Source organism: Microcebus murinus, chromosome 20 (assembly GCF_040939455.1).
Source record: "Microcebus murinus isolate Inina chromosome 20, M.murinus_Inina_mat1.0, whole genome shotgun sequence".
NCBI lineage: Eukaryota > Metazoa > Chordata > Mammalia > Primates > Cheirogaleidae > Microcebus > Microcebus murinus.
The window spans coordinates 24,023,869-24,050,494 of NC_134123.1; the positions used below are offsets into that span (position 1 = coordinate 24,023,869).

Consider the following 26,626-nt stretch of genomic DNA (forward strand, 5'->3'; position numbering starts at 1 on the left):
AAAATGAGCTCACGGATGCCACAGAGGGTCCCTAAGGACCTGTGAGTTTCCTGGCTTCCACATGCCTCTCACTGCAAATTCAGACTGTCACCCACTCTGTCTGCCCCCAGGTTCAGCTCAAAAAGATCAGCCTAGTCAGGGCACGCTGCACACAGGCAGCACCCTGGACAGCACCATGGACCACAGCGTGGAGGGCTCCCCGCCCACTTTCTCCGTGGAGCCCTCCTCAGGCATCGTACCTGTGGGGAAGACGCAGAAGCTCAAAGTGAAGTTCTCCCCGTTGGATGTGGGAGAATTCGAGAGCAACCTTTTCTGCCAGTAAGGAAACCTGCTCTCCAAAACCCCATCTTTGCAGGCACAAAACTCTGCAGCTCCAATCCCCATTCTGTCCAACCACTCCCCCCGTTCTTTCCAACGCTAGACTCCACAACAGATTGTCACTCTTCCCTTCAGAAAGATGGACAGGGACCAGGCTTTGGAGAACAAGCCTGGTCCCTGGTCATTTTTTGTCCTGTTCATCAACCCTTTCCAGATGCTTCCCCCTGCTTACTTCCCCCTTAGCCACATGTAGGATGCCACTAACCAACAGATGGTGACAGCCAGATGGGTTCCAATCTTTGGGCAATCTTTCTTGTACCCTCTCTGAGGCTCAATTTCCTCATATGTAAAATACAAATAACAATACCCACCTTGTAGAATTGTTGGGAAGATTCAGTGAGTTAATTCACATAAAGAGCTTAGAACAGTGCCTGGCACACCGTTAACATTAGGTGGTAGAGGAGGTGGTGGAGTTGGTGGCTTTGGCACATAGCAGTGAGAGAAAAGCTAGTCCAGTGACATCTGACAGTGAAAGTCCCTAATGTGGTACCCACACCCAGGAAAGCTCGAAGGAGAACACACCTCACAGAGGAATCCTATGAACCATGGCCTAGGGTGGCAAAGACCTATGTGAGCTGTCAGAGCCTCCTTGAACCCCGCAGTCACACACATTCACACCTAGGCCACCTCAGGTTGGCCCTGGGGCTAAGATTCTGCTCGTATCCAGTTCACCTTCCCAAGGAGCTCACACGGGATACTTTTTTGGGGATTTCCAGGCCACTTTTCCTATCCCACTAAATGTCTATTAGAGGGCCCAGAGGGTAGACTGAGTTTCTGTCACAGCAGGGACATTTTCTCACCACTGAGGGAGGAAGTAGCTTGCGACCGTCCTAAGGATGTTAGGTACACAGAAGGAGCCAAATTCAGGCTCCTCATGCTCAACCCCTCCATGCACTCAAAACACTGAGGTGATGTCATTGACCAAGGCAGACCCAGCCTCTGCTCCCATGGAGCTCACATGCTGGAGGATGTAATATTCATTTTCAACCAAGAGAACTACAACTGATTACAAAATAAAACAGAAATAAAAGTAACTTTATCCTCTCAGGATTCCAAACCTGCCACCTGGAGAGCAAGGTCCGATCCTGGTTGCGAAAGGGCGAAGCTCCTTGCCCATCTGCCATTTTGACCTGAAGGACTCAGACTACCTCAGCGGTCATCCGCACAACGCAGAGCTCCGAGGGTCTGTCGTTGGCGCTCTGGATCCAAACACCCGGGTGATCGAGTTCACCACCGTGGGCGTAGGAGGGAAGAATGTCCAGTGAGTTCCTTATGTTTGCATTGGTTTGATTCATATCAGTCAATCCTTCTAAAGAACTCAGAAGAATTCAGAGAAATGAGCTAAACTGACTCCTAGAAGCAGGCTTGTTATCCTGGGGTTTGACCTGAGTTTAAGAGATTTGACTTTAGAGAACTGTTATGCTAAGAAAGCTGAATTCTTCCTCCTCAGTTTTGATACTGGGGAAAATTTGAAAGACCGCCACCTTGACCACAGAGTATCCTTAGGGTAGATGTGGCCTTAGCAACATTGTTACTCCAAAGTCCAGGACCCTACCCATGCTTTGGATCCCTGGATGAGATGGAGTTTTTGTTTCTATAGTAACAAAGTGCTCAGAACAGTTCTGAGTCCCAGATGGGGGGCTGCATTAGGACCAGGTTCTCAGAAAGTTCTCTCAATCCTCAATCCCTGCTCTCAATCTCTGCTGTCAATTCTTCCCCCTTGGCCAGGACCTTTACCATTCTGAACCCGACCAATAGCACCTACTCCTTCTCCTGGGTCTGTGAAGAAATCGAAAGTCTCCAGAACCCTCCAGCCTTCACATGCCTTACAGAGAAGGGCTTCATCCACCCTGACAAGAAAGCTGAGGTATGTGCAAATGAGGAACATGTAACCCAAGGCTTAAGTCATTCTCGCCATCTCTGCACAGCAAGTGTGCTATAGACAGTAGGTGGAATTAGGGAGAACACCTTGCCTAAGGGTGTTTCAATCAATAAATATTTATTGAGTGGCTGCCATGTGCATTGGTTAATCCTGATGAACAAGATAGACCTGAGCTCTCTGGCTGAGTGTAGAGAAGCAGAGAGCTCTCGTATTTACAGTTTTTGAAAATTGAGGTTATTCAAGCAACAAAGGATAACTGGACATCAATGCCTGGGCACTCTAGGACTTATGCAGTAGCATGACATAAAGAGTTATCTTTGTCCCCCAAGGGGATGACAATAGTGAAAGGACACTGATGTGTTTTCACTTGGGCAGGCCAAGGAACAAGATAGAAAAGTGGAGTCTGGGCCCGTGGCTTGGTCCGAAATGTTTGTTTACACAGTGGTATATGTCAGGCGGTCAGACTTAAAGAAATAGGAACTTTCTAGCCAAAAGAGGTCTGTGGGATCCACATCCAGTAAGTTCCACAGAGAATCTTGAAGGTGGAAATAAATCTGTGAAATAAAAATTATGACCTCAAATGCCTTTAGGAAGGTCAGACAAATGAATAAAGCAGGCCAAGAGAACAATGACAGGTAATGCTAGGCACCATGGCCCACCAGCCACAGCACTTCTCTGGCAAATGACCACTGCACAGACAAGGGGGACCAGGGTGGCCAACTCTCCCAAATTTTCAGGAGAAGCCAAAATTCCAAATTTCTGTGTGAATCACCCTATTTTACATATTGATAGCTAGTTCAATATTTTTTAACACTTCCCAAACTAAACTAAACATATCTGTAGATTCTCCACCTGATTTTGACCTCTGTGGATCATCAGTGCCGAGCCATCTAGTTAAACATAGCCAGATCCAGGAGCTGGGTCTACTGCAGACAGAGTCCCGCTTGGATGTGGCCCCATTACAGCCCAGAAATGTGTCAAAGTTGAGCCCAATTTCTAGAGAGGCATGTTTCAGAATCTGTCATCTGGGGTCATGCTGGTCTTTGGGTGACAGGAGTGTCATTGAGTTGACATATCTCCAGAACACATCCTATGCACCACCCTGGCATTGGCACGGTCCATACATGTTAACCTGTTTAGTTCCTCTCTGGCCAAATGCCACTGTTCTTCCACTCAGTCCTAGTGGATTGATTGCAGAGACTCACTCAAGTTAGTTAAATAAAGAAAAGAAAAAGAAAGGACCTGGGGCACCTTTTGAAATTGGACCTTCCTTCCAGGACTCTGCTCGTTTCTACCCATTCTCTCTCTCTACCAACCAGTTTCTTCGACATTCATTTATTTATTTACTTTCCAGTTGTTCTGTAACTTCACTGAGCAAATGGGTAATGGCCTGCCAAGGCCAGCCCACTGTCGGGGTTTCCCTCCCCATCAGATCCACTGCCAAGTGGTCTGGCCACTCACTCTCTAATTCCAAACTTGAGGGAGAGAAATCCAGTTGGCCCTGCTAATCATGTTGTGTTGGACTGTGTACCAAGCTGTCGACAAGCAAGTGGATTGTCTTTCTTTGGGACAGGTGCCAACTATTTGGTCCAATCAGCTATGGTACAACCATGCCATCTAAATAACATGACACAAAAATATGACATCTTAACCAGCAGAAGCTGTGGGTAGGGTAGGATCCCTTAGTAGGACGTGTGGCCAGGGCAGGCAGACATCAATATTGCTGGTACAGCTGCACCTACCTGCCCTTACAGGGACTGTAGAAAGGTAGCAATAACCTGGTAATGCCAACTGCCAAAACCCTGGTGCTGACATGGAGTAAGCAAACACAAGTGCCCATCACCACTCTGTTCCAAATTGTCTTCTTAGATTGTGTTCCAGTTCACGCCTTTCCATCTGGACATCACGGAAGCATTATGGAGTTTCCTAATCCCTGAACACAACATCACGGTCCCTTTCCTGCTGGTAGGCAAGACCACGGACCCGCTCATCTCTCTGGACAAGTCACACCTCAACTTCAGTTCCCTGCTCATCGGTAAGGCTGCCCTGTCCATTTGTATGTAGACTTGGCAGGATCTAAGCCAGGTCATTAGAAGCTCCAGGAGCAGCCCAGGGTCGGGAACTTCCCTGGTGCCTTCCAGAAGCAGCATGTCAGAGGGCCTCAGTCATGTTCAGAAAGCCACAAAATATTTACCTCCCAATCTCATTTAGATCAAGTGGAATCCATCTTTTAAATCTGCACGCTAATAGCTCAAGAAAACCTGGGAGCCTTGTTAAAGATCCTCCTTGGCAGATGCCCTTAGGGCCTGGACTGACTTTTCGTTTCTAGAGCCTCAGGTCTGCCCCATCCTGCCTGCAAGTGCCCCAGATGATGGGCTGTTTTTGTCTGCTTCCTAGTCTGTGCCGCAGTGGCCAGATTTCTCTCGCATCTGTTCATGCATTGATTTGGTTCAGCCGTCCTTTATAACCTATGAACCTTTCCCACAGCTGTGATATCTGTATGTGTGTAGAATACAATGAAAGCCAGATGATTTTAATAATTGTAATGACTTTAATGATTTAATATAATAAATAATTTAATATAATAAATAATATAATAATAATGATTTAATGATTTTAATATAATTAATAATTTTAATGATTTTAATAATTCATTAAATTTTTATTTATAAAATAATATTCTTCATAGCGTTTTGAGTCACTCAATGTGGTATCATATAAGAAAAAATTTAATCTCTCCCCATCCATCCTAACTCAGCCTTCCCTTTTCATCAAAGGAACCCAATGTTAACAGCTGGGTGTGTATTTTACTGATGCTCATAAGTAAAATGAGTGGGAGGGGAGATTATGGCATTTATTAAGGGTTTGAACAAATAAATGAGCAATATAGCATAAGATAATAACAGCAAGAGAAATTTTAATCTAGATATGCAAGGGGGTGCACTTCAATATAATCATTATGTCAATAGATTAAAGAAGAACAACCAGGTGATCATATTAATATATACTGAAAAGGCATTTCCCCATAAAAATCCTAATAGCAAAATAGACATTGATGGAAAAACGTAAAGAAGATTAACTGAAATCAAGAGGCAAATATTATCCTGTAATAAACCACTAAAACTGTTGCGATTAAAATGAGGACTTAGGCAAGGTATTCATTATCACCCTCCTTACCTGCTGAGCCACTTCAGCGAGCAGGCCAGGTGGGAGGCCTCGCTGAGGGCTGCTCCTTCCTCCTCAGGCAGAGAAGCCAGGGAGCGCGTGCAGCTCATCAACAAGGAGGAGCACGAGTTCAATTTTGCCTTCCAGGACAACTCCCGATTTTCGGAAGGTTTCGGCAATAGCCTGATCGTATGTCCCATGGAAGGCTGGATCCCACCACTGTCTAGGTAAAGAGAAATGAAAGCCTCACCCTCCCAATGGGTCCCCGGCCTGCCAGCCGGAAGATCCCATTTCCCTTAGAGTGCCCCATTTCTAAAATCACTTTCAAGTCTAAGATTTGGATATTAACAATTCCATCTCTGTCCTACTTACTCTCTGGTGTTTATTTTCCTGGGGAATCATGGAGCATTGAGAAGTCTACACCCGTGTTCCCAATATTCCTCGTGTCTGTATTCTTTTCCTTGCTTTCTGCTGTGTATGTGAATCCACAGAGCATTCATTGCTCAGCTTTGCCCGGTGAATCTTACAAACTCATCATAATTTGGAGTTATGGTTTCTTTTCCTCATAGTGAATCTGTTAATCCTGTGAGCTCATATTTTCTAGCAGGGCTTAATAAAACCTAGTCAGCTAATCTGCTGTTTTGTTCCCCAACCAGGCTCCCGATTGATATTTTCTTCACACCAAAGCAGGAAGGAGACGTGAACTTTAACTTGATCTGCAATGTGAAAAAGAAAGCCCAGCCTTTGACATTAAATGTCAAGGCGGAGGGCTACAGTATGAACACAGAGATCAAGTGCAAGGACAGGACTGGCTCCATCACTCTCTTGATTCCCAACCAGACCAACATCATCAACTTCTATGAGGTGAAGATGCAAGGGGGTCTTGCTCCCTCTCTCGGTCTCCACGTTGACTGGGGAATGTAGTACCAGTGAATATGAGCTGAGTCTTTCTGTTTCAAATGCCAGAGAGACCAGGAGAACAGAAACATGCCAGGAGCAGCTCCATCCTCAGAATGTACATAGTTATGATGTGAATGCTTTTCTTTTCCTTTTCTTTTTTTTTTTTTTTTTTTTTTTTTTTTTGAGACAGAGTCTTACTCTGTTGCCCAGGATAGAGTGCCCTGGCATCAGCCTAACTCACAACAACCTCAAACTCCTGGGCTCAAGCGATCCTCCTGCCTTAGCCTCCTGAGTAGCTGGGACTACAGGCACGCGCCACCATGCCCAGATAATTTTTTCTATTTTCAGTTGTTTGGCTAATTTTTTTCTATTTATAGTAGAGATGTGGTCTCACTCTTGCTGGTCTCAAACTCCTGAGCTTAAGCAATCCTCCCATCTCGGCCCCCCAGAGTGCTAGGATTATAGGCATGAGCCACCGCACCCGGCCTGGATGCTTATCTCATTTTTCATGGGGTGGAGAGATGGTGGGGAGGGGCAAGAATGCCTGTATTAAACATACAGGAAGGATATTTGACTGCCAAGGGAGGTCTAACAATTAAATTGCCCTCTTGTTCTTGAGATATTAGAGGACCCTAATACTTGGTACCTCTGCTGGAATGTCTGACTACATAAAGCTAATTATATTAAATTCACCAACATCATCTGCCATCTTTATTGTCCCAAAGGACATTTTTCACCAACCTTCTCTGACCCCAGAGAAGGGAACTGTGGTTTGCATTCACTACTCTAATCTCTTGTCTTCCAGGTGGGGTTAAATGAATGCGTCGAGTGTGAATTCAACTTTATTAACACTGGAAAGTTCAACTTCAACTTCCAGGCAGAGCTATCTGGCTCCAAAACCCCACTAGAGTATTTGGAATTTTCACCCATGGATGGTACTGTGGATGTGGGGCAGAGTATCCAAGGTACTCTGTCTTTTCAACCACTTAAGAAGTGTGTCTTGAAGGACCTGGAACTCAGAATCAAGGTGAGACCATTTAACATTGTCCAAACACTGAAAGCACTCATAGCATGCTGCCTTGGCAGATTAATCCTCCTGTGTGTATTCCTTGTCTTGTCCATCCATCCTAAAGCTCCCAGAAGGTGGTTGTATTGGAGACAGCCCCACAGTCTCAAGTACAAAGGCCTCATCCATGATTGGGGTGCCTGGTGAGTAAGTGTTGACTGAAAAGCAGTTGACCATCCATGCATTGGAAGACCATTCAGCCATTAAAACAAATAATGGAGATAGATGGACATGGAGAGAATATGTACAACATTTCCCAAGATAAGTTTTCGAATGAAAGACCAAGGAATGATGATGTCAGCAGGAATGGCAGAGGATATTCAAAAGGCTGCTCTTCAATAGCAATGAGAACACTGGCAAAAATTGTCATAGTAAACTTTTTCAGAACTCTGGAAATTAATTAAAGCTTGCAACAAGCCTAGGAGAAAAATGGCAGAATATCCCTAAGGACAGTGAGCTTTGTGGTGTTTTAACTTGCTCTATTCCCACCCTCCTTCCCCAGCTCTGCAGCAGCCTTGAAAACCAACAATTCTGCAATTAAAGTGAAAACCAGCAATTGGTCAGCCACTGGAGGGGGAAGAACAGGTTGGAACTCCCCAAAAGTCCCTACTAAGAGAATTGTGATTATTCGCCATGTCTAGAATTTCAGTGGAAACCACCCATTCACAAGACTTGCTTTTATTTGACCTGACTCAGAACTTGGTCAATGTAAACAGCCTTTTCCCATGGCATTGGTCAAAAAATAATCAGTGGCAATTGTTTTAACACTGCAGCAGCCAGAAGTGGCAATGACCCTTGAGGCAAACAAGCTGACAGAAAAACTTAAAAGAAAAAGCCAGGGAAGGAGATGTCCATAGGGGTCTTTGAAAAGCTCCAACATATTCCCCAGAATCTAGACAGCCATGGATATATAGGATCTGTATATCTCAGGGCTGTGCTCCTGCTCAGTAAAGACTGCTTAGGAGAAGGCCCTAAAGTTCTCACCTCTGACTAACTTTTTGGGAAAGCAAAAAGTGAACAGTAAAGCAGAGTTGGCAACTGCCTGCCTGAGTGTCAGAGGCATGCCCCATCACACATACAGGGTCCCTCGACAAAAGCTGGAAGACTTATTCGTGGTAGACATTTAGAGAAATCTCTGTCTAATCATCAGCTGAGCAATAAAATAACTAAGCAGAAACTTCATTAGTTATGCATAAATAAGATATAGGCTTTATGGGAAAAGTCACTAAACTAATAAAACAACTACATAAAGCAAATAGGCAGGAGACTGAGGCAGGAGGATCACTTGAGCATAGGATTTTGAGGTTTCAATGAGCTATGATGATGCCACAGCACTCTAGCACAGGCAACAGAGCAAGATGCCATCCCCCCCCCCAAAAAAAGGGAAGAGTATGTTGTTACTCTTCCCGCAACAAACCCAGCGTGGGTGGATCTGGTTTTCAGAGTTGCCACATTATATTATTTTAAATCTCAGGTTTCCAACAAAAAAATTATGAGACATGAAAAGAATCAAGAAAGTATGACCCATAACAGGAGAAGAAAGCATCCAATATAAACTGTTCCCAAGGAAGCCCAGACGTTAGACTCACTAGACAAATACTTGAAATCAGCTATTTAAAATATATTCATAGAACTATAGAAAGTAGGAGGGCCGGGCGTGGTGGCTCACGCCTGTAATCCTAGCACTTTGGGAGGCCGAGGCGGGCGGATTGCTCAAGGTTAGGAGTTCGAAACCAGCCTGAGCGAGACCCCGTCTCTACCAAAAATAGAAAATAAATTAATTGACCAACTAAAAATATATATACAAAAAATTAGCCGGGCATGGTGGCGCATGCCTGTAGTCCCAGCTACTCGGGAGGCTGAGGCAGTAGGATCGCTGAGCCCCGGAGATTGAGGTTGCTGTGAGCCAGGCTGACGCCACGGCACTCACTCTAGCCTGGGCAACAAAAGTGAGACTCTGTCTCAAAAAAAAAAAAAAAAAAAAAAAAAAAAAAAGAAAGTAGGATAAAAATGTCTCACAAAATAGAAAATATCAATATAGAGATAGAAATTATAAAATGTAAACTCTGGAGTTGAAAACTATAATAGCTGAAATGAAAAATTCAAAACAGGGGTGTGGTAGCAGATTTGATATGTCAAAAGAAAAAATCAGCAAACTTGAAGATGAGGCAATTAAGATTGTCCAGTCTGAAAATCAGAAATAAAAAATAATGAAGAAAAATGAACAAAGCCTCAGAGACCCATAGAATACCATCAAGTATATCAATATATACATAATGGAAATCTGAGAAGGAAAGAAGAAAGAAAATGATTTTTTTAAAAAGTCAAGAAATAATGCCCCAAAATGTCCCCCAAAAATTAAAAATCCAGAAATCTCAATGAATTTCAAGTAGGATAAACTCAAGGAAATCCACACCTATATACCTCATAATCCAACTATTGAAAGACAGAGAACCTAGAAAGCAGCAAGATTAATAGCTGATTTCTCTTTAGAAACCTTGGAGGCCCAAAGACAGTCGAATGACATCTTAAACGTGCTGGAAAAACAACTATCAACAAAGAATGTTGTATCTAGCAAAACTATCCTTTAAAAATGAAGGAAAAACCAGAACATTCTCAGATAAATAAAAACTGAAAGAATTCATCACTAGCAGACTAGCCTGTAAGAAATAACAAAGGGAATCCTTTAGGCTGAAATGAAAGGACATTAGAAAGTAACTCAAATCCACATGAAGAAATAAAGAACACCAGAAACGGTAACTGCATAGGTTACATAAAATCAGTATAAATGTACTTTTATTTATAACTTTTCCTATTTGATTTTAAAAACAACTGCATAGGCTGCGCATGGTGGCTAGTGCATGTAATCGTAGCACTCTGGGAGGCTGAGGCAGGAGGATCACTCAAGGTCAGGAGTTTGAGACCAGCCTGAGCAAGAGTGAGACCCCATCTCTACTAAAAATATAAATAAATTAGGCAGACAACTAAAAATATATAGAAAAAATTAGCCTGGCATGGTGGCACATGCCCAGCTACTTGGGAGGCTGAGGCAGGAGAATCACTTGGCTTGAGCCCAGGAGTTTGAGATTGACGTGAGCTAGGCTAACACCACAGCACTCTAACCCAGGCAACATAGTGAGACTTTGTCTCAAAAAAAAAACTGCATAAAGCAATAACTATAAATCTATATTGATGAGCATTATATAAAGATTCAATTTATGTGATAATAATAGCACAAAGGGAAGGGGAAGAAAGAGATGTATATAAGACCAAATTTTTGTATATTATTGAAATTAAGTTATTAATTCATACTAGATTGCTTATAAATTTAGATATTGTGATCTCCAGGGTAACCACTAATAAAACCACTCAAAAGAATATAATAAAAAAATGAGAAGGGAATTAAAATGGCACACTAGAAAATATCTATTATATTTAACACAAAAGAAGGCAGTAATGGAAGAATTGAGGAATAAAAAAAGGCATAATTGACTAGTCTTTTTTAAAAAGACATAGGAAATATAGAAACAAATAGCAAAATAGGCATAAATGCTACTTTATCAGTAGTTACCTTAAATGTAAGTGAATTAAACACTCCAATAAAAAGAAATTGGCAAAATGATGGAAAAAATGTGATCCATCTGTGTGCTGCCTACAAGAGACACACTTCGGATAAAAAGATACAAATAGGCCAAAAGCAAAAGGATGGAAAAAGATATACCATTTAAATAGTAACCAAAAGGAGCTGGAGTGCCAATGATAATATCAGACAAAATAGACTTTCAGATAAAAATTATTGCTAGAGATGAAGACATTTTGTAATAATAAAAAGATCACTCCATCATGAAGACATAACAATTATAAACATATGTGCATGTAACAACAGAGTCTCAAAATACATGAAACAAAACTGACAACTGAAGGGAGAAAGAGACAATTCAACAATCATAGTTGGATATTTCGGTAACTAGCTTTTAATAATGGATAGAATAAACAAAGTCAACAGAGAAATAGGAAGACTTGAACAACACTATAAAAGGACTATGGCTAGCAGATATGTATAGAACATTTAACTCAACAACAGCAGAAAACACATTCTTCCCAGGTAGACATGGAACATTGTCCAGGATAGATCATGCTATAAACCAAACCTCAACAAATTTATAAGGATTGAAATCATCATACACAGTACATTCTTCAACCACCATGGAATAAAATTCAAAGTCAATAACAAAAGGAGATTTGGGGTGCCCAGCCTAAGGACATTGTCTTTATCAAATACTCAAGAAGGTGATTGACAGGAAGATGGGGGTAAAACAATTGGAACATATCTTAGTCTGTGTTGTGCTGCTATAGCAGAATACCTGAGACTGAGTTATTTATAATGAACAGAAATGTATCAGTTCACAGTTCTAGAGGCTGGGAAGTCCAATAGCAAGATGCCAGCATCTGGTGAGGACCTTCTTGCTGCATCATAATATGCCAGATGGTATCACATGGTGAAAGGGGAAAGAGGGAGGGAGGGAAGGGACAGAAAGGGAGACAAAGAGAGAGCGCACGCATGCAAAATGGGGCAAACATACACTGGTGATAATAAACTCACTTTCACAATAATGGCATTAGTCCATTCAGGATGGCTAGCCCTCATGACCTAAACACTTCTCAAAGGTCCCACCTCCCAATACCATCACAATGGCAATTAAATTTCAACATGAGTTTTAGAGGGGAGAAACATTCAAGCCATAGTAGAACTCAGGGTGAGTCTCTGGCCATTGGGAGTTCAGGAATCTCCTGTTTTCCTAGCCTGGAACTTGGGGCAGAGTTGCAGCCATCCTCCCTGAGAAAAGCGAGGCTTGCAGCCTCAGAAGGGGCCCATCTCCCTTGAGAACTGACTCTTTCAGAACTTGCATTTCTTGCAGCAAAAAGAAACATAACATGTCATAAGATCTTCCTACTCTAATTAGCAGAAGAGTTAAAGGTGATAAATTTAAATTGTTTTCAAAGAATCAGCCATAAAATGCATAAAAGTCTTAAATAAGAAAATGATTTTTTCACATGTATCAGTCAGAAAATAAAGAAGATAGAAAACAAAAATAAAAGATTTAAATTTTAAAAAATAAATTAAAAAAAAGAAAATGGTTTTAAATGTACAAAGCTGTTTATGAAAACTTGTACCAATGACTTGATTGATTCTAATGATGTTTAAAATGAATGCTCATTCTAATGTTTATTTAAGAATGTTTATTCTAATGATGTTTAGAATAAATATTGGATATTTTATTTTAAATCAGTTACCAGTTTGTGAAATTTCATATTATGAAGAGTTTGTAAAGAACAAATTAAGTTCACGCCCCAATGGGTCATGTATTACCTTGTGGTTGAGAGTCTAGATGGGGACCATGCTCTTTCTATCTTTCCACTCTTTCATCCTTGGCATATTTGGACTTGTCCTCATTCTTGTCATCTCCTGGTCATAAGGTGACCACCCTACCTGAAGCTCTATGTCTGCATTCCACAGTGAAAAGAAAGAGGAAGATCCTGAAAGCAAAGAACTTTCCCTCTCAAGGCTGTGCTTCTTTATTCACGATAGAACACACCCTTGTCCCCTTCTGTTTTTACATCCAATGATCAGAACTATGTCTGATGGCCACCCCGAGCTGCAGGCAAGCTGGGAAATCAAGTGTTTTCACCTAAGCACATTGACAACCAGTCATAGTCCTGCTGATAAGGGAGCCATGGGGAGAAATGTTGGGTGGTAACTTGCGATGTCTGGCATAGCTTTGGGCCTGCAAGCTGAATCATTGCTACAAGAACAAAGCAAGAGCCCATGTAGGGTCTGATTACAGAGTAGTTTTTCTTCAATAAACAAACTTTTAACCTACTTAATCAGAATCTCTGGAGATGGAGCCCTGGGACCTGTATTTTGTTTAAAAAATTGCTTTTCTCTTCACCTGAGGACTTCTATGTCCCTTCCTCCCACTTCTCCTAATCACACCCACCTGCCATTCCCTTCCCACAGATCAGCCATGGCCCAACCTACGTGTGCAGCATCTTAGGTTGTGCCGTGAGCCCGGCCATCCATTTCTCCTTCACCAACTACAACTTTGGGACCTGCTTTATCTACCAAGCTGGGATGCCCCCGTACAAACAAACCCTGGTCATCACCAACAAGGAAGAAATAGCTATGAGGTAAGCAGGCCTCCAGAGGATTCTGCAGCTTTCTGTGGGTCCTATAGGTGAAGTCCTGCCAAGACAGGAAAAAAAAAAAAAGAAGGATTACTAGAAAGAGTCAAACACAGTGGGCATGAATCCTGGGTCCTGGTCCCCACCAATAAGACTGATACTTGGATAGCTATAAGCTACTCGGCTAAACATCCACTTGTTGAAGTACAGAGGGCAATGCCAAATGGCCTAATGAGAGCTTTTATGGCTTCCATTTATTTTCCTCATGTAATATATGTGGAAACTGAAGTTTGGAAAGTTAAAAAGTGAATTTCAGGCCGGGCGCGGTGGCTCACGCCTATAATCCTAGCACTCTGGGAGGCCGAGGCAGGCGGTTTGCTCGAGGCCAGGAGTTCAAAACCAGCCTGAGCAAGAGTGAGACCCCGTCTCTACTATAAATCGAAAGAAATTAATTGGCCAACTAATATATATAGAAAAAAATTAGGGCATGGTGGCACATGCCTGTAGTCCCAGCTACTTGGGAGGCTGAGGCAAGAGGATTGCTTAAGCCCAGGAGTTTGAGGTTGCTGTGAGTTAGACTGATGCCATGGCACTCACTCTAGCCTGGGCAACAAAGCGAGACTCTGTCTCAAAAAAAAAAAAGTGAATTTCCAGGCCCGTGACTTGCAGGAAGTAGATCTGTACTGAGCATAAGCCTTCTGGTTCAAGTCCAGCTAGTCTGCTCCACCTGCATGGGATGTTCCAGGGCAGGTTTCTGGACCCCATTCTATACCTCTGAGACAGAATCTGCAGAGACCGGCCCAAAGACTGTGTCCACTAAGAGCTCTCTACACCAGTACTGACTGTGGAGAACTTTCCGCAGTGACCACGTTGTTTATCTGCACTGTCCAATACAGGGCCCGCAGCCAGGTGCAGCTTTGGAGCACTTGACATATGGCTAGTGTAGCTGAGGAACTGACTATCTTATTTTATATCATTTTAATTAATTGTAATTTAAATAGCTACATGTGTCTAGTCGCTATCAGATAGCAGAGATTTAAGTTCCAATTTCAACTCTCTCTGGCAGTGTGACCTTGGACATGCTTTTTAAGCTCTGTGTGCTTCTGTCGCCTTGCCCAAGATGAGCAATCACAGTAATGCCTTCTACATAGGAAATAGTAGGAAGATTAAATTAGTTCATCTAGAAACAGTCCTTACAAGACTTCCTGAAACATAGGAAATGTTCACTTATTTTTAGCGGCTGTTTTGTTGTTATTGCTGATTATTATTCTCAATATTAAATTACCTGAGTGTCATGTATACTAATTAAAAAGCTTATTATCAAAAATAAATAAATAAATAAAAAGCTTATTATCTACCTATATACTCTTTCTTACAAGATTTAATGTAATCTCAGTCTTACTTTGCTTAAGGCATTGAGCTCTTTACGTTGGCCTAGCTAGACTCCTTCTGTATACACTTGTAAGGCAGATGAGCAGAAGTTGGAATGGAGAGGTCCAAGTGCCTTCCTGCCCACGATGCGGGTGGATGTGATCCTTTAAGGTCCCTTCTAGTTGAGCAATTGGTAATAATTTTATAAAGTTCACCTTTATAGAATATTTCCTCCGACCTGTTTAGTGACTGCTTACGTTGCTTTATCTCATTTAATACTCACAACAACCCTATGAAATAGTTATCATTACCCCTATTTTACAGATAAGACAACAGGGACCCAGATGGGCTAAGTAATTTTTCCAAAGTCATGTGGCTAGTTAGCAATGGAGCCTGGGTCCAGCCCCTCCTGTCTGTGTGACTCTAGCATACATACTCCTCTCCACTATGCTTTACCACCCAGTTACTTCTGGAAGCCCTTCCTTCTTAGGAGAGGGTACAAAGCCATAAGATGCATCATCAGGAAGTTGAGGACAAGAGAGTAAAGAGCACTGGGCAAAGTGTCATGAGCCTTTGGATTGGAGGCCTATTCCTGCCAGGATCTCAGGATGGAGTTTGGGGTGTATAACTATGCCTAGGAGACCATGGGCTGGGTCACTGCCAAGGTCCCTTCTAGCTCTTAAATAACTTCTACGACTCCAGGACAGCAGGGTGGGAAATCCATCATACCCAGCCCAGAGAGGCAAGGGGACAGCCTCTGGCCCTCTGGGTCAACCTTCCCACAGCTTACGCAGCCTCTCCGGATTTTCTCCAGCATAGATTGCCTGTACACCAATACCACCCACCTCGAGGTTAACTTCCGTGTTGATGTGGTAAAGCCAGGAAAGACACTGGAGATTCCAATCACCTTTTATCCTCGAGAAAGTATCAACTATCGAGAACTCATCGCCTTTGAAATCAACGGGCTCTCACAGCAAATAGTCGAAATCAAAGGGAAGGGCACGGAAATGAAGGTAAGAGACAGGGAGGCCCTGGGGCCTGGTGCCCTCCTTCCCACCCTTCTCTCTGCCCACCTGGGCCCCACACCCTTCCTCTCCCTCCACATCTGTGCCCCCAAGCTGCTCTGTTCTAGGGCAGATGATGCAACTAATAACACAAAGGGGCAAATTGTCACATCAGACCCATTGAATCAGAGGTCCTATTCGATACCAAACTTTACCATATGGAATGACACAGGCAATCACAGGCCCTGGAGAAATATTCTTTTCCTTGAAGAAACTTGAGACTATCAGATGCAGCACCTCGAGTATGTCCTTTCCCTTAGGTCTTGTTTTTAGGTTTAATAGACAACATTTTGAAGCAATGTACACAGACATGCATTTCAGTTATGGAACATCCTCCCTTGACACCCCGATGATTAACCTTCTCCACCCAGCCCCAGGTCCCGGGATTATATTTGGTTAAGGGCGCTCCAGACAAAAAGGGAATGGTCATGCCCTGCTCCTCGTTCCTTTCTTCCCAGTGTCTGGCAAACGTTTAAGGTGTTTGTTGGGAGTTTTTCTGTTTTAATAGACAGAGATTCTCAAGACTGCATGAGGTATTTCAGCAACCTAGAGAAAATGGAGGGGTGTGCTCCTGGCAGCCTTCTCATCAAGCCACAAGAGCAACAGAACACTGCCAGCTGGTGTGTCTGGACTCAAGCCAAAGACGGTCTCTTCTGATCCCATGCATTCGTTCATTTGCCTATTCTTTCGTTTGTTCATTCAGCACCCATTGTGTGCTGGGCACTTTGGGTAGATCCAGAGGTGACTTAAACATGTTCTCAGACCTCCAGGAGCTCATGGTTGGGAAGGGAGACACTCTCTTGCCTTTTTAGACAAAATGGAAGCATGCGGGCTGGATTTAAAGCTAGTTGGAGGAAGGGGTGCAGTTTAGTGACCGATAAAATGACAGTGACCAGTGGGTGTTGCTCACTGTGGCTCAGCCTGGCCTTGGCTGCTGCAGACCACTGTTTCCATCCGTGTCTTAGCTGAGGCTTCGGAGTGTGTCTACTTCTCTCCACCTCTACAGCTGCCATCCTAGTCTAGACCATCATCACCTCGCACTCCTCGTGCTTTCTCTCTTGCCTTCTTTCAGTCCATTCTCCATGAAGGAGCGAGCCAGTGCACTCTCATAAGCGCACAGGTGACCAGGTCACCCCATGCTTCACTGACTTTCCATTTCTCCCAGAATAAAGCCCAGTCTCCTCCTTCCCACCCAACAGTGGCCTGCAGGGCCTTACAAGACCTGACTACCTCTAAACACATCTTCTCAGGTCCTAGCTCCCAGCCACAGGCCTTGCCGGGGCCACTCCCTCAGGCTCAGGGCCTTGTTACAGGCTGTCTCCTCCCCTAGGGTGTCCCCAACCCCAGGCCTAGCCTGACTCCAGCTGACTGGATCCTGCCTTTCCTGAGCTCTCAGTGTGAGCACGCCAGTACGAAGAAGTTAGGTCACTAAAGGAAAGGCAACTACTCTTGCCTCCCCAGGGAAGATGTTTCATAATACTTATTTTTCTCGTTAACTCATGAACCCTTCCTCCTGCTCTCTTCCTCACCCCACAGATTTCAGTCCTAGATCCAGCCAACAGGATTGTGAAGTTGGGAGCTATCCTGCCAGGACAGGTTGTGAAAAAAACGGTTTCCATCATGAACAACAGCCTCGCCCAGATCACATTCAACCAGTCAGTTATGTTCTCGATTCCAGAGCTCCAGGAACCCAAGGTTGGTGCCCAGGGGGACCTAGTGCCCTCTTCTTGCCTCCTGATGCTAAGGATGGCCATGCTAACAGCACCAACAGCTCACATTTCCTGTGCACCCACAATGTGCCAGACCATTCTGTGAGCTTTCCACGTGCTCCCTCTCTTCATTTTCACAAAAACAGTATGGGGCTAGTGCTTTATTGTTTTCATTTTATGTTCTCATTCCATTTCCCATGTCATTCAATATCACCTGTTCATATACACCTCCGTTATGTACATGGACCACTTCTCTATTTCTGCTCATGTTAGGTGTTTCTAATTTTTCTGTTACAAACAACATTGTTATATCTACGTAATGAAACCTTTGCGTGCATCCATGAGTCCTTGTGTGAAGTTCACTCCTAGTTAGAAGTGGTCATCTTGAGTCAAAAGGGAAAATGTGTTTCGATACGCATTGCCAGTCTGACCCCGGAAGGTCACCCCACTGTGTGCTCCCATCGGCAGTGGGAGAAAAGCCTGCTCATTGGTGAGTTCACTGCCATAGGTTCCCTGCGCACGGTCCCAGCTGCCACTGCCCAGCTTATAGTCAGCAGTATCTGCGTGGCCCTTTGAAAATAGATCGATTTGTTTCATTCCAAGAGTGGACTGTGTCCATTCCTTCATTTAGTTCATTCTTACATTTACACAATCAGTACTGCTAGGTGCCAGAATAAAAAGGTGAATATGACACAGACCTTGGTCTGGTGGAGTTCATAGTCTCTGGGGGTCACAAACACATCAACAAACCCGGGACAGCAGAGGCAGGGTGTGCGTTGGGAGCAGGTCTGCTCAGGGGAGGCCCCGGGCAGCTGGGGAAGACCTCAGAGTGGAGGGAGGCCTGTGCTGAATTTTACAGGGTGAAGAGGTGTCTCCCAGCAGACAGGCTGCGAAGGGGCATTCCTGGTGGGCAAAGGTGTATATGCTCAAAAGGCTCTCAGTGCTTTTGGAAAACTAGATGGGATTTGGTATGGAAGGAGCAGTGGGGACCATTTGGAGATGGCAGGGTACAGAGAAATTGGCAGTGAGAGGCCAGCCAAGGCCAGACACCCAGTGGGCATCTCATCCCAGGACCCCACCCTGCCCACGTCGCCATCCAGACGGGGAGGGAAGACTTGTTGCTTCCCTTCAAGCCCTCAGCTCCCCTAAAGGTTTGGCCGCACCAAATCTGCCTCCTTAGGTGATGGGACTAAAGCTGCCAGAGGGCCCCGTGCTGGCACCAGCACACTGAGGCTAGCTTCCAATGTCATCGTGTTTTGTGACATCCCTAAGATCACTTTCCTGTTGCAGCTCTTCACCCATCATGGCAGTCCCTGCAGCCACGGCCCACTTGCTGATGACTGCTCAGGGCTCTGCACCGAAGGAAGCTCAAGGATATAAGGGGGGTTGGCTTCCCCAGTGCTGATCCAAATGGATTTCTGCCAGGACTAAGGGAAAGAGAAAGTCAAATAAATCTGTGCAGTGGTTCTCAAACTTTGGAATACATGAGTCACCTGTGGAACCTTTGAAAATGCAAGTTCCTGGTTCTTCCCAAGAGACTCTGATTCCGTTGGCCTGGGGCAGGGCCCAGGAATCTGCATTTTAATGATCACACAGGGAAATACCATGCAGGGAGCATTCCTTGAGAAACACTGACGCTCTGAGTGTTTCCTGTTTCTTGGTCCTATCTCTTCTGCAGGGAGGAAGAGATGAAATGCCCAAAAGCAGTTAGGAAAGGGGCAGGAGAGGGAGTTGACATTTATTAAATGCCTGTTATATGCCATATATTTTATTCAGATGATCTTAATCTTCACCATAGAATAAGTCAGAAAGTTTAAATAACTTACCAAAGCTCACACAGCCTAGACGAGAGCAGACGTGAGATCTGGCCTCTCTTCTGGCCCCAGCAGCAAGACCTCAGGGAATTTAGACCTTATCCCCACTCCCCACCCTCAGCTGCTGTGTCTGGGTGTCGTTCCTTCCAGGTCATCACCTTGGTGCCCTTCCACAACATCTCACTGAAGCCCAAAGAAGTCTGTAAACTGGAAGTCACATTTGCCCCGAAGAAGCGCGTGCCTCTCTTCTCTGAGGAAGTGTTCATGGAATGCATGGGGCTCCTGCGCCCCCTCTTCCTGCTCAATGGCTGCTGCCAAGCCCTGGAGATCTCCCTGGACCAGGATCATCTTGCTTTTGGACCAGTCGTGTATCAGACGCAAGCCACACGTCGCATCCTCATGCTGAACACAGGCGACATAGGTGCAAGGTAGGGGAGCGGTGCCTCCTTCCCTAAGGCTGTGGCAGAGATGTCTGTCCCTGGGTCTGCTGTGGACTAGACACTTGTTTTGCAAGTGCAGCCACTTTTTATTTCTGTCCTCTCCCTTCTATAACCCCCCAACCCCTACTTCCCTCAAGATGTGACAGCAGTGGCCTCACCAGGTTACGAAACTGACCACGATGGGGAGCATTTGCTCATTGCCTGTTATATGCCCTTTACATAGCTCACCTCATTTAACTCCATCTCTATGCAACCCGTACTACTACTGCCAATATATTTTACAGACAAGCAGACTAAGGTACAAAGAGATTAAGTAGCTTTTCTAAAATCATGCATGTAGAAAGCACTTTGTATGTGCAGGGGCAATCCCAAGCATTGTTACATATAATATCCAACTTAATCATCCCAGGACTCACTAAGGTAGGTACTGTATCATCCCTGTTATACAGATGGAGTAGGGGCCCAAAGAGGGTAGGCGACTTGCCCAAGATCACATAACCAGGAAGTGACAGAGATGGGACTGGGACCCAGGTGTATCTGTGGCAGCTCTTCTTTCCAGGATCATCCCACTTGGGCATGTTGACATGGCGGTGTGGGCTTCACACCACACGCCCCCCAGCGGGCACCCCTCATATAGACTTCAGTGTCAGTGGCACCCCAAGGCATGTGACATGGCAGCCCTGGTGCTGGAGGCGCTGGCCTGCACTGTCCAGCCTCTGTCTCCTGCCTGAACCAAGCGCCCAGCCACAGAGGGATGACCACACAGGGCTGTCGGATCCCAACTGCCACCAAGAACCCAGCACAACTCTCGCACGAAGGGATGGTTGCTGCCCTCCTGGGCCCGAACTGAGGAGCAGTACAGGGAATGGTTAAACACCAGTTTCAGAAGGGTTCCAGTCCTCGCCTGGCCACTTCTAACCGTGCGACCTTGGGTACACGTGTGTATATGTGTTTGTGCATATGTTCCTTCTGTCGTGGGTCATTACTCTTGGGTAATCAGGTGCAGCCACTTCCCAGCCCAGCTGGGCCCTGAGAGGGAGCTGAGTCGCCTCACCCAGCGAGCGACCTTGGCCACAGCCACCAGCGCTTCTGCCATCTGGCAGACCTCTCTCCTCTGGGTCGTAGGCGGGACACGGGGGAACCTAGCAGTTGAAAGCCCAGGCAAAGGACACCCTTAGAATATTAGTATACTCTCTTTCTTGTTTTTTTTTTCTTTTTTCTGTCTTGGAAAAGGTTTAAATGGGATGCCAAAAAATTTGAGCCTCATTTCTCTATCAGCCCAAAAGAAGGCTACATCACCTCAGGCATGGAAGTTTCTTTCGAAGTGAGCTACCATCCCACTGAGGTGGGAAAGGAGAGTTTCTATAAAAACATTCCGTGCTTCATCCAGGGGGGCAATCCTCTGACCCTATCCCTGTCTGGAGTCTGCGTGGGAGCACCTGCAGCAAAAGAGGTGAGTAGGCGCTGCCTGGAGTGGCCAGTGGCAGGAGTTAGCCCTGCAAGCGAACTCACCTGGGCCTCCTTTTGAATCAAGTGCCTCTGTCCAAACAGTCCTCAGCCCCCGAATGAAATATTCAGACCTGCTCCCTCTCTCCCTCCACGAGGCCTGTAAATACACTATTCCCACTGATGGAATATTCTTCCTTTCGTTAATTTCTGTTCGTTCTTTACCTCTCAACTCAAACATTACATCCTCAAGGAAGCTTGCGTTGTTATCCCTGGCTAGATCAAACTCTAAGATCTGTGGTAAAGGTTCAACACCTTTCTCCTCCTCTATGGTTTAAAAAATAAAAACAGCCTGGGCTTAACATTCTGCTAGCCCCATTACTAGACACCTAACTCTACTGTCAGCTGTGTTAACTGGGTACATTGCTTATGGTAGAATTGGTACCCCGTCTCTCTCTAGATAATTATGTTATTTCAAGTATCTTGTTTGAGTGGAGTCACCCAGTATGCTGTGAACTTTGACATACAAGTCTCAGCAAGAGCATACACTTTCATTTCTCTTGGGTCGGTACCTAGTTTGGAATGACTAGGTCATGGGGTAAGTATATGTTTACCTTTTTAAGAAACTGTCAAACTATTTTCCAAAGTGATCGTGTCCTTTTACGCAATTGTCCCTTTATGCAATCATTTTGACATCTCCACTTGCTCCACATCCTTGTCAACTCTTAATTTGGTCAGTTTTTTAAATTTTAGCCATTTTAATAGGTATGTAGAGGTATCTCATTGAGGTTTTTAACTTGTATTTCCCTAATGACTAATGACGTTGAGCACCTTTTTAGGTTCTATTTGCCAAACAGCCAGCTATATATCTTTTTTGTTGAAGTGTCTGCTCAAATCTTCTATTTTTAATTTTATTAAAGTTTTGAGACCTCTCTATGTATGCTGGACAGGAGTTTTACATTTATGTCTTCAATGTATTCAGAGTTAATTTGTATATATAGTGCAAGATACGGATCAGAATTCACGTTGTTAAGCCCAATGGCCATTTCTCAGCCTTCACCTTACTTGACCATGAACCAGCCTGTCCTCCTTCAAACACTTCCTTGACCAGGCTCCAGGACACCACCCTCTCCCAGTTTCCTCCTATCTCACTGATGGCTCCTCCTTGTCTTCTCTGCTGAGTCTTCGTAACATTGGAGTGTGCCAGTCAGGAGTTAGTCCTTAGTTTTCTTCTTTCTTATAAGTACACTCACTTCATGTTGACCTCATCCAGTTTCTTGATCTTAAAAAACAAAAAAGAAAAAAAACATTGCTGTACTGACAACTCCCGGATCTCTATTTCCCAGACCTTTCCCTTGATCTCCTGGTTTGTAAATTCCACTTTCTGCTTGACTAATAAGCATCTCAAGCTTAACATGTACAAAACTGAGTTCCCGATCTCTCCCCCAAACCTGCTCCTCCCACAGTCAACCCCACCTCCGGAAGTGTCATCTCCTTCTTTCTAGTTGCACAGGCTAAAACCTTGGGTGTCATTATTGAAGCTTCTTCCACTTACATCAAGATTCCATACAGCAATAAGTCCCATTTGATCTTCAAAGTACAACTGGGATATTTCCTTTTCCCACCATGCCCAGTGCTACCAGTGGCAGCCAAGCCCCTGTCATCTCCCACCTGGTTTATTGCAAGTGTCTCCTAACTGGTCTCTCTTCCTCTGTCTCCTCTGAGCATCTGGAGCAACTGTGTTAGGTCACTCCTCTCGTCAGAACTCTTCTAAGTCCTTCTGTTTCATTAGAAGGAAGAGAAAAGTCCCTACCATGACTCCAAGGCCCTACATGCCATTTCCTGTTCTCTGTTACTTTATCTCCCTTCATTCACTTCACTTTTGCCACACTGGCCTCATTTGCCATTTGTCAGAATCCAGGAACTTTGCAACGGATGCTTCCTCTGCTTGGGAGGCCCTTCCCCAGGTCTTCCTTGACATCATCCTCCTTGGTCTTTAATCAAATTCACATGCTCAGTGAGGCCTGTCCTGATCACCCTATTTAAAATTTCAAACCCACTCCCCAGTCTGTCATGCGTGCATCCCTGCTCTGCTCTGTGTTTCCCCTTAGCTCATACTCGTATCCTGCTTGTCTCTCCCCACTGGAACGTAAGCTCTCAGAGGGCAGGGATTTTTGTTATTTTGTTCATCGCTGTATCTGCACCACTGAGAACAGTGCCTGGCACATAGAAGGTACCCAATAGATATATGTGGAATGAGTGAAGGACAAAGAAAATGATCTGTTGAAACTCATGATAGCAAGCACTATTAAAGTCAGTCTTCCCTGGCACATTCTGCATCTTTGGCGCCTGAAGGCCAAGGGGAAATGCCATGGAAGATGAGGTACCTACTTTCTTCCAGGTGGTGAATTTCACCTGCCAGGTGCGCGCCAAGCACACTCAGACCATCATGCTGTCAAACCGCACCAACCAGACCTGGAACCTGCACCCCATCTTTGAGGGCGAGCACTGGGAGGGACCCGAGTTCATCACCCTGGAGGCCCATCAGCAAAACAAGCCCTACGAGATCACCTACAGGCCCCGCACCATGAACGTGGAGAACCGCAAGCACCAGGTAGGCTGAGGCTTCCCCACTGGTTTCCTGGCATAGCTGAAGGGAGGAGCTGTATGGTTAGAGATGGTTTAGGGGCTCAGAGCTCAGAGAATATCAGAATAAGGGGAGAACACCCAGGTCATGTTAGAACAATGGGAAATCATGTAGATTACCAAGTCCTGGCTTCCTTTTTTTTGTCTGTATGTTTCATATACAGGGGATTCTAGAGCCAGGAGTCCCAGTTCTGATATGAAGTACTAGACCAAGCATTGAGCAATTAATATTTAGCTTAACTGCATAAATAACATCATGGTGACTATAATAATAAAAATCAAAAAATAAAAGTGACCACAATCTCCCACCCTTTAAAAAAATGAATTTTTTCCTTCTATCTTCACTACCAATTCTTTTTTTTTTTGAGACAGAGTCTCGCTTTGTTGTCCAGGCTAGAGTGAGTGCCGTGGCGTCAGCCTAGCTCACAGCAACCTCAAACTCCTGGGCTCCAGTGATCCTTCTGCCTCAGCCTCCCGAGTAGCTGGGACTACAGGCATGCGCCACTATGCCCGGCTAATTTTTTATATATATATCAGTTGGCCAATTCATTTCTTTCTATTTATAGTAGAGACGAGGTCTCGCTCTTGCTCAGGCTGGTTTTGAACTCCTGACCTTGAGCAATCCGCCCGCCTCGGCCTCCCAAGAGCTAGGATTACAGGCGTGAGCCACAGCGCCCGGCCACTACCAATTCTTATTAAGGTACAGCCATAACTGTCATCATAGCATACCCAATTTTGCATTCTATTTGTTTTCACTTTACATTATATCACTAGCATTTTCCTATTATATTTAACTATTTAGTCTTTCTGATAATCATTTTTAATGACTGCCTAATATTTCATTGAACGAGAGTCCCATAATTTGTTTAACAATTCCCTTGTTGAATGTTTATCTCCAAATTTTCATCAATATTATAAGTGGTTCTAATACATATATATAACTTTTTCCTCTGGAGGGATTTTTCTTCAGCAAATTCCCCAGGGTGATAGTCCTGATTCAAATAAATATGAACATTTTTATGATTCTTGAAACATATTCCCAAGCTGATTTCCATAAGTGTTATAGTTATTTGCAGAGCATTTATTAATCCTGTGTCCTCACCATACCTGGTATTTACCTAATAAAGGAACCTCTGTGTCATTCTGATCATAATTCTTCCCGTAGGGCACCCTCTTCTTCCCTCTCCCGGATGGGACTGGCTGGCTATACGCTCTTCACGGAACTGCCGAGCTCCCCAAAGCTGTAGCCAACATCTACCGTGAAGTGCCATGTAAGACACCCTACACTGAGCTCCTGCCAATCACCAACTGGCTGAACAAGCCCCAGAGGTGAGGGAGTCGGGCAAGGGGTCTGCGTGGGCAGATGGAGGGAGGACTTCCACCATCTGGCTCTGTCCTTCCTCTGCCCAGGGCCTCTGGAGGCTGTTGAGGGGCTCAGAGGGTCAGAGACAAAATTTTCTGATATGGCCAGGCATTTCCTAAACTCTAGGCCTCTGGAGAGATTCTCCTGTTTGCTGCTGTTACTTGTAAATCTCCTAGAATGATACCTGGCACAAAATAAGTATTCAATAATGTTAGCTGTTATCATTATTATAATAATGGTAGACATCATTGTTATTATTGAGTATCTGTCTTATCACCTAAGCCACTGGCCAAAGAAGGAAGTCCCTTGGACCTTGGACCTACAGGAGGAGTAGAGTGGAATGCAAGCATGCAAAGAGCTCAAGGCCAACCAGCCAGGTCCCCTTCTTTTGCAGAGAAGGAACCAAAGACTGGGAGATAAAGCATGACATACTGAAGGCCACATGCTTACCACAGCAGATGAAGGCCCAGACCTAAGTTTCAACCCTTGTTCTGGCAATAACTGGTCATGTTCCCCGAGCATATTATCTTCCTTCCCTTGGCTTCTATTTCTATTTGGTGAAATGAAGAAAATGGTGACATGTACCTCCTGTGGATATTTCAAAGATTAAATGCCTGTAACACATGTAGAGCACTCATCCAGTACCTGGCACATAACGGGTGGTCAGTAAGTGGCAGGTACTGTTAGCGACAGGGTGAAGACTATAACCCAGGACCTATGCGCTTTCCATAAAACCAAAAGTATAGATAGCACTTTCCCTCTGTCCTTTGGGCAAACAGTCTCATTTTCTCTCTCCTCTCTTCATGTGCTCCTGTGCTGCCCCAGATTCCGAGTCATTGTGGAAATGCTGAAACCAGAGAAGCCAGACCTAAGCGTCACTATGAAGGGCCTTGATTACATTGATGTACTGTCGGGCTCCAAGAAAGACTACAAGCTGAATTTCTTCTCCTACAAGGAGGGACTATACACTGCAAAGGTAGCTACATGTCAAAGGCATTGCCCTAGAACTCTGGAGGTTTGACCCTGAGGTTGAATCCGGTGTTAGGAATAAAGATGACCTCCCACTGTCACTGCTCCAAGACACCACAGAGTCTTTCCCACATAAGCTATTTTGCCTAATTCATTCATTGGTTCAATTGAGCATATATGCCAGGTACTATACTAAGTGCTGGTAACATAGTAATGACCAAAAATAGACA

At 44.5% G+C, this 26,626-nt stretch overlaps 1 protein-coding gene across 1 annotated transcript in view; it reads left to right on the top strand.

Annotated features, from left to right (window-relative positions):
* HYDIN (HYDIN axonemal central pair apparatus protein) overlaps positions 1 to 26,626 on the top strand; it is a 315,495-nt gene that overhangs the window by 280,257 nt on the left and 8,612 nt on the right. The window contains exons 69-83 of the mRNA XM_012772427.3: positions 111 to 318; positions 1,427 to 1,639; positions 2,107 to 2,245; positions 4,130 to 4,295; positions 5,505 to 5,652; positions 6,082 to 6,289; positions 7,131 to 7,352; positions 13,411 to 13,580; positions 15,760 to 15,958; positions 17,546 to 17,704; positions 19,683 to 19,960; positions 21,206 to 21,425; positions 23,820 to 24,032; positions 25,230 to 25,393; positions 26,253 to 26,403. Of these exons, the coding sequence (XP_012627881.2) occupies positions 111 to 318; positions 1,427 to 1,639; positions 2,107 to 2,245; positions 4,130 to 4,295; positions 5,505 to 5,652; positions 6,082 to 6,289; positions 7,131 to 7,352; positions 13,411 to 13,580; positions 15,760 to 15,958; positions 17,546 to 17,704; positions 19,683 to 19,960; positions 21,206 to 21,425; positions 23,820 to 24,032; positions 25,230 to 25,393; positions 26,253 to 26,403 (2,858 nt within the window). The remainder of the gene's footprint in view (positions 1 to 110; positions 319 to 1,426; positions 1,640 to 2,106; positions 2,246 to 4,129; positions 4,296 to 5,504; positions 5,653 to 6,081; positions 6,290 to 7,130; positions 7,353 to 13,410; positions 13,581 to 15,759; positions 15,959 to 17,545; positions 17,705 to 19,682; positions 19,961 to 21,205; positions 21,426 to 23,819; positions 24,033 to 25,229; positions 25,394 to 26,252; positions 26,404 to 26,626) is intronic.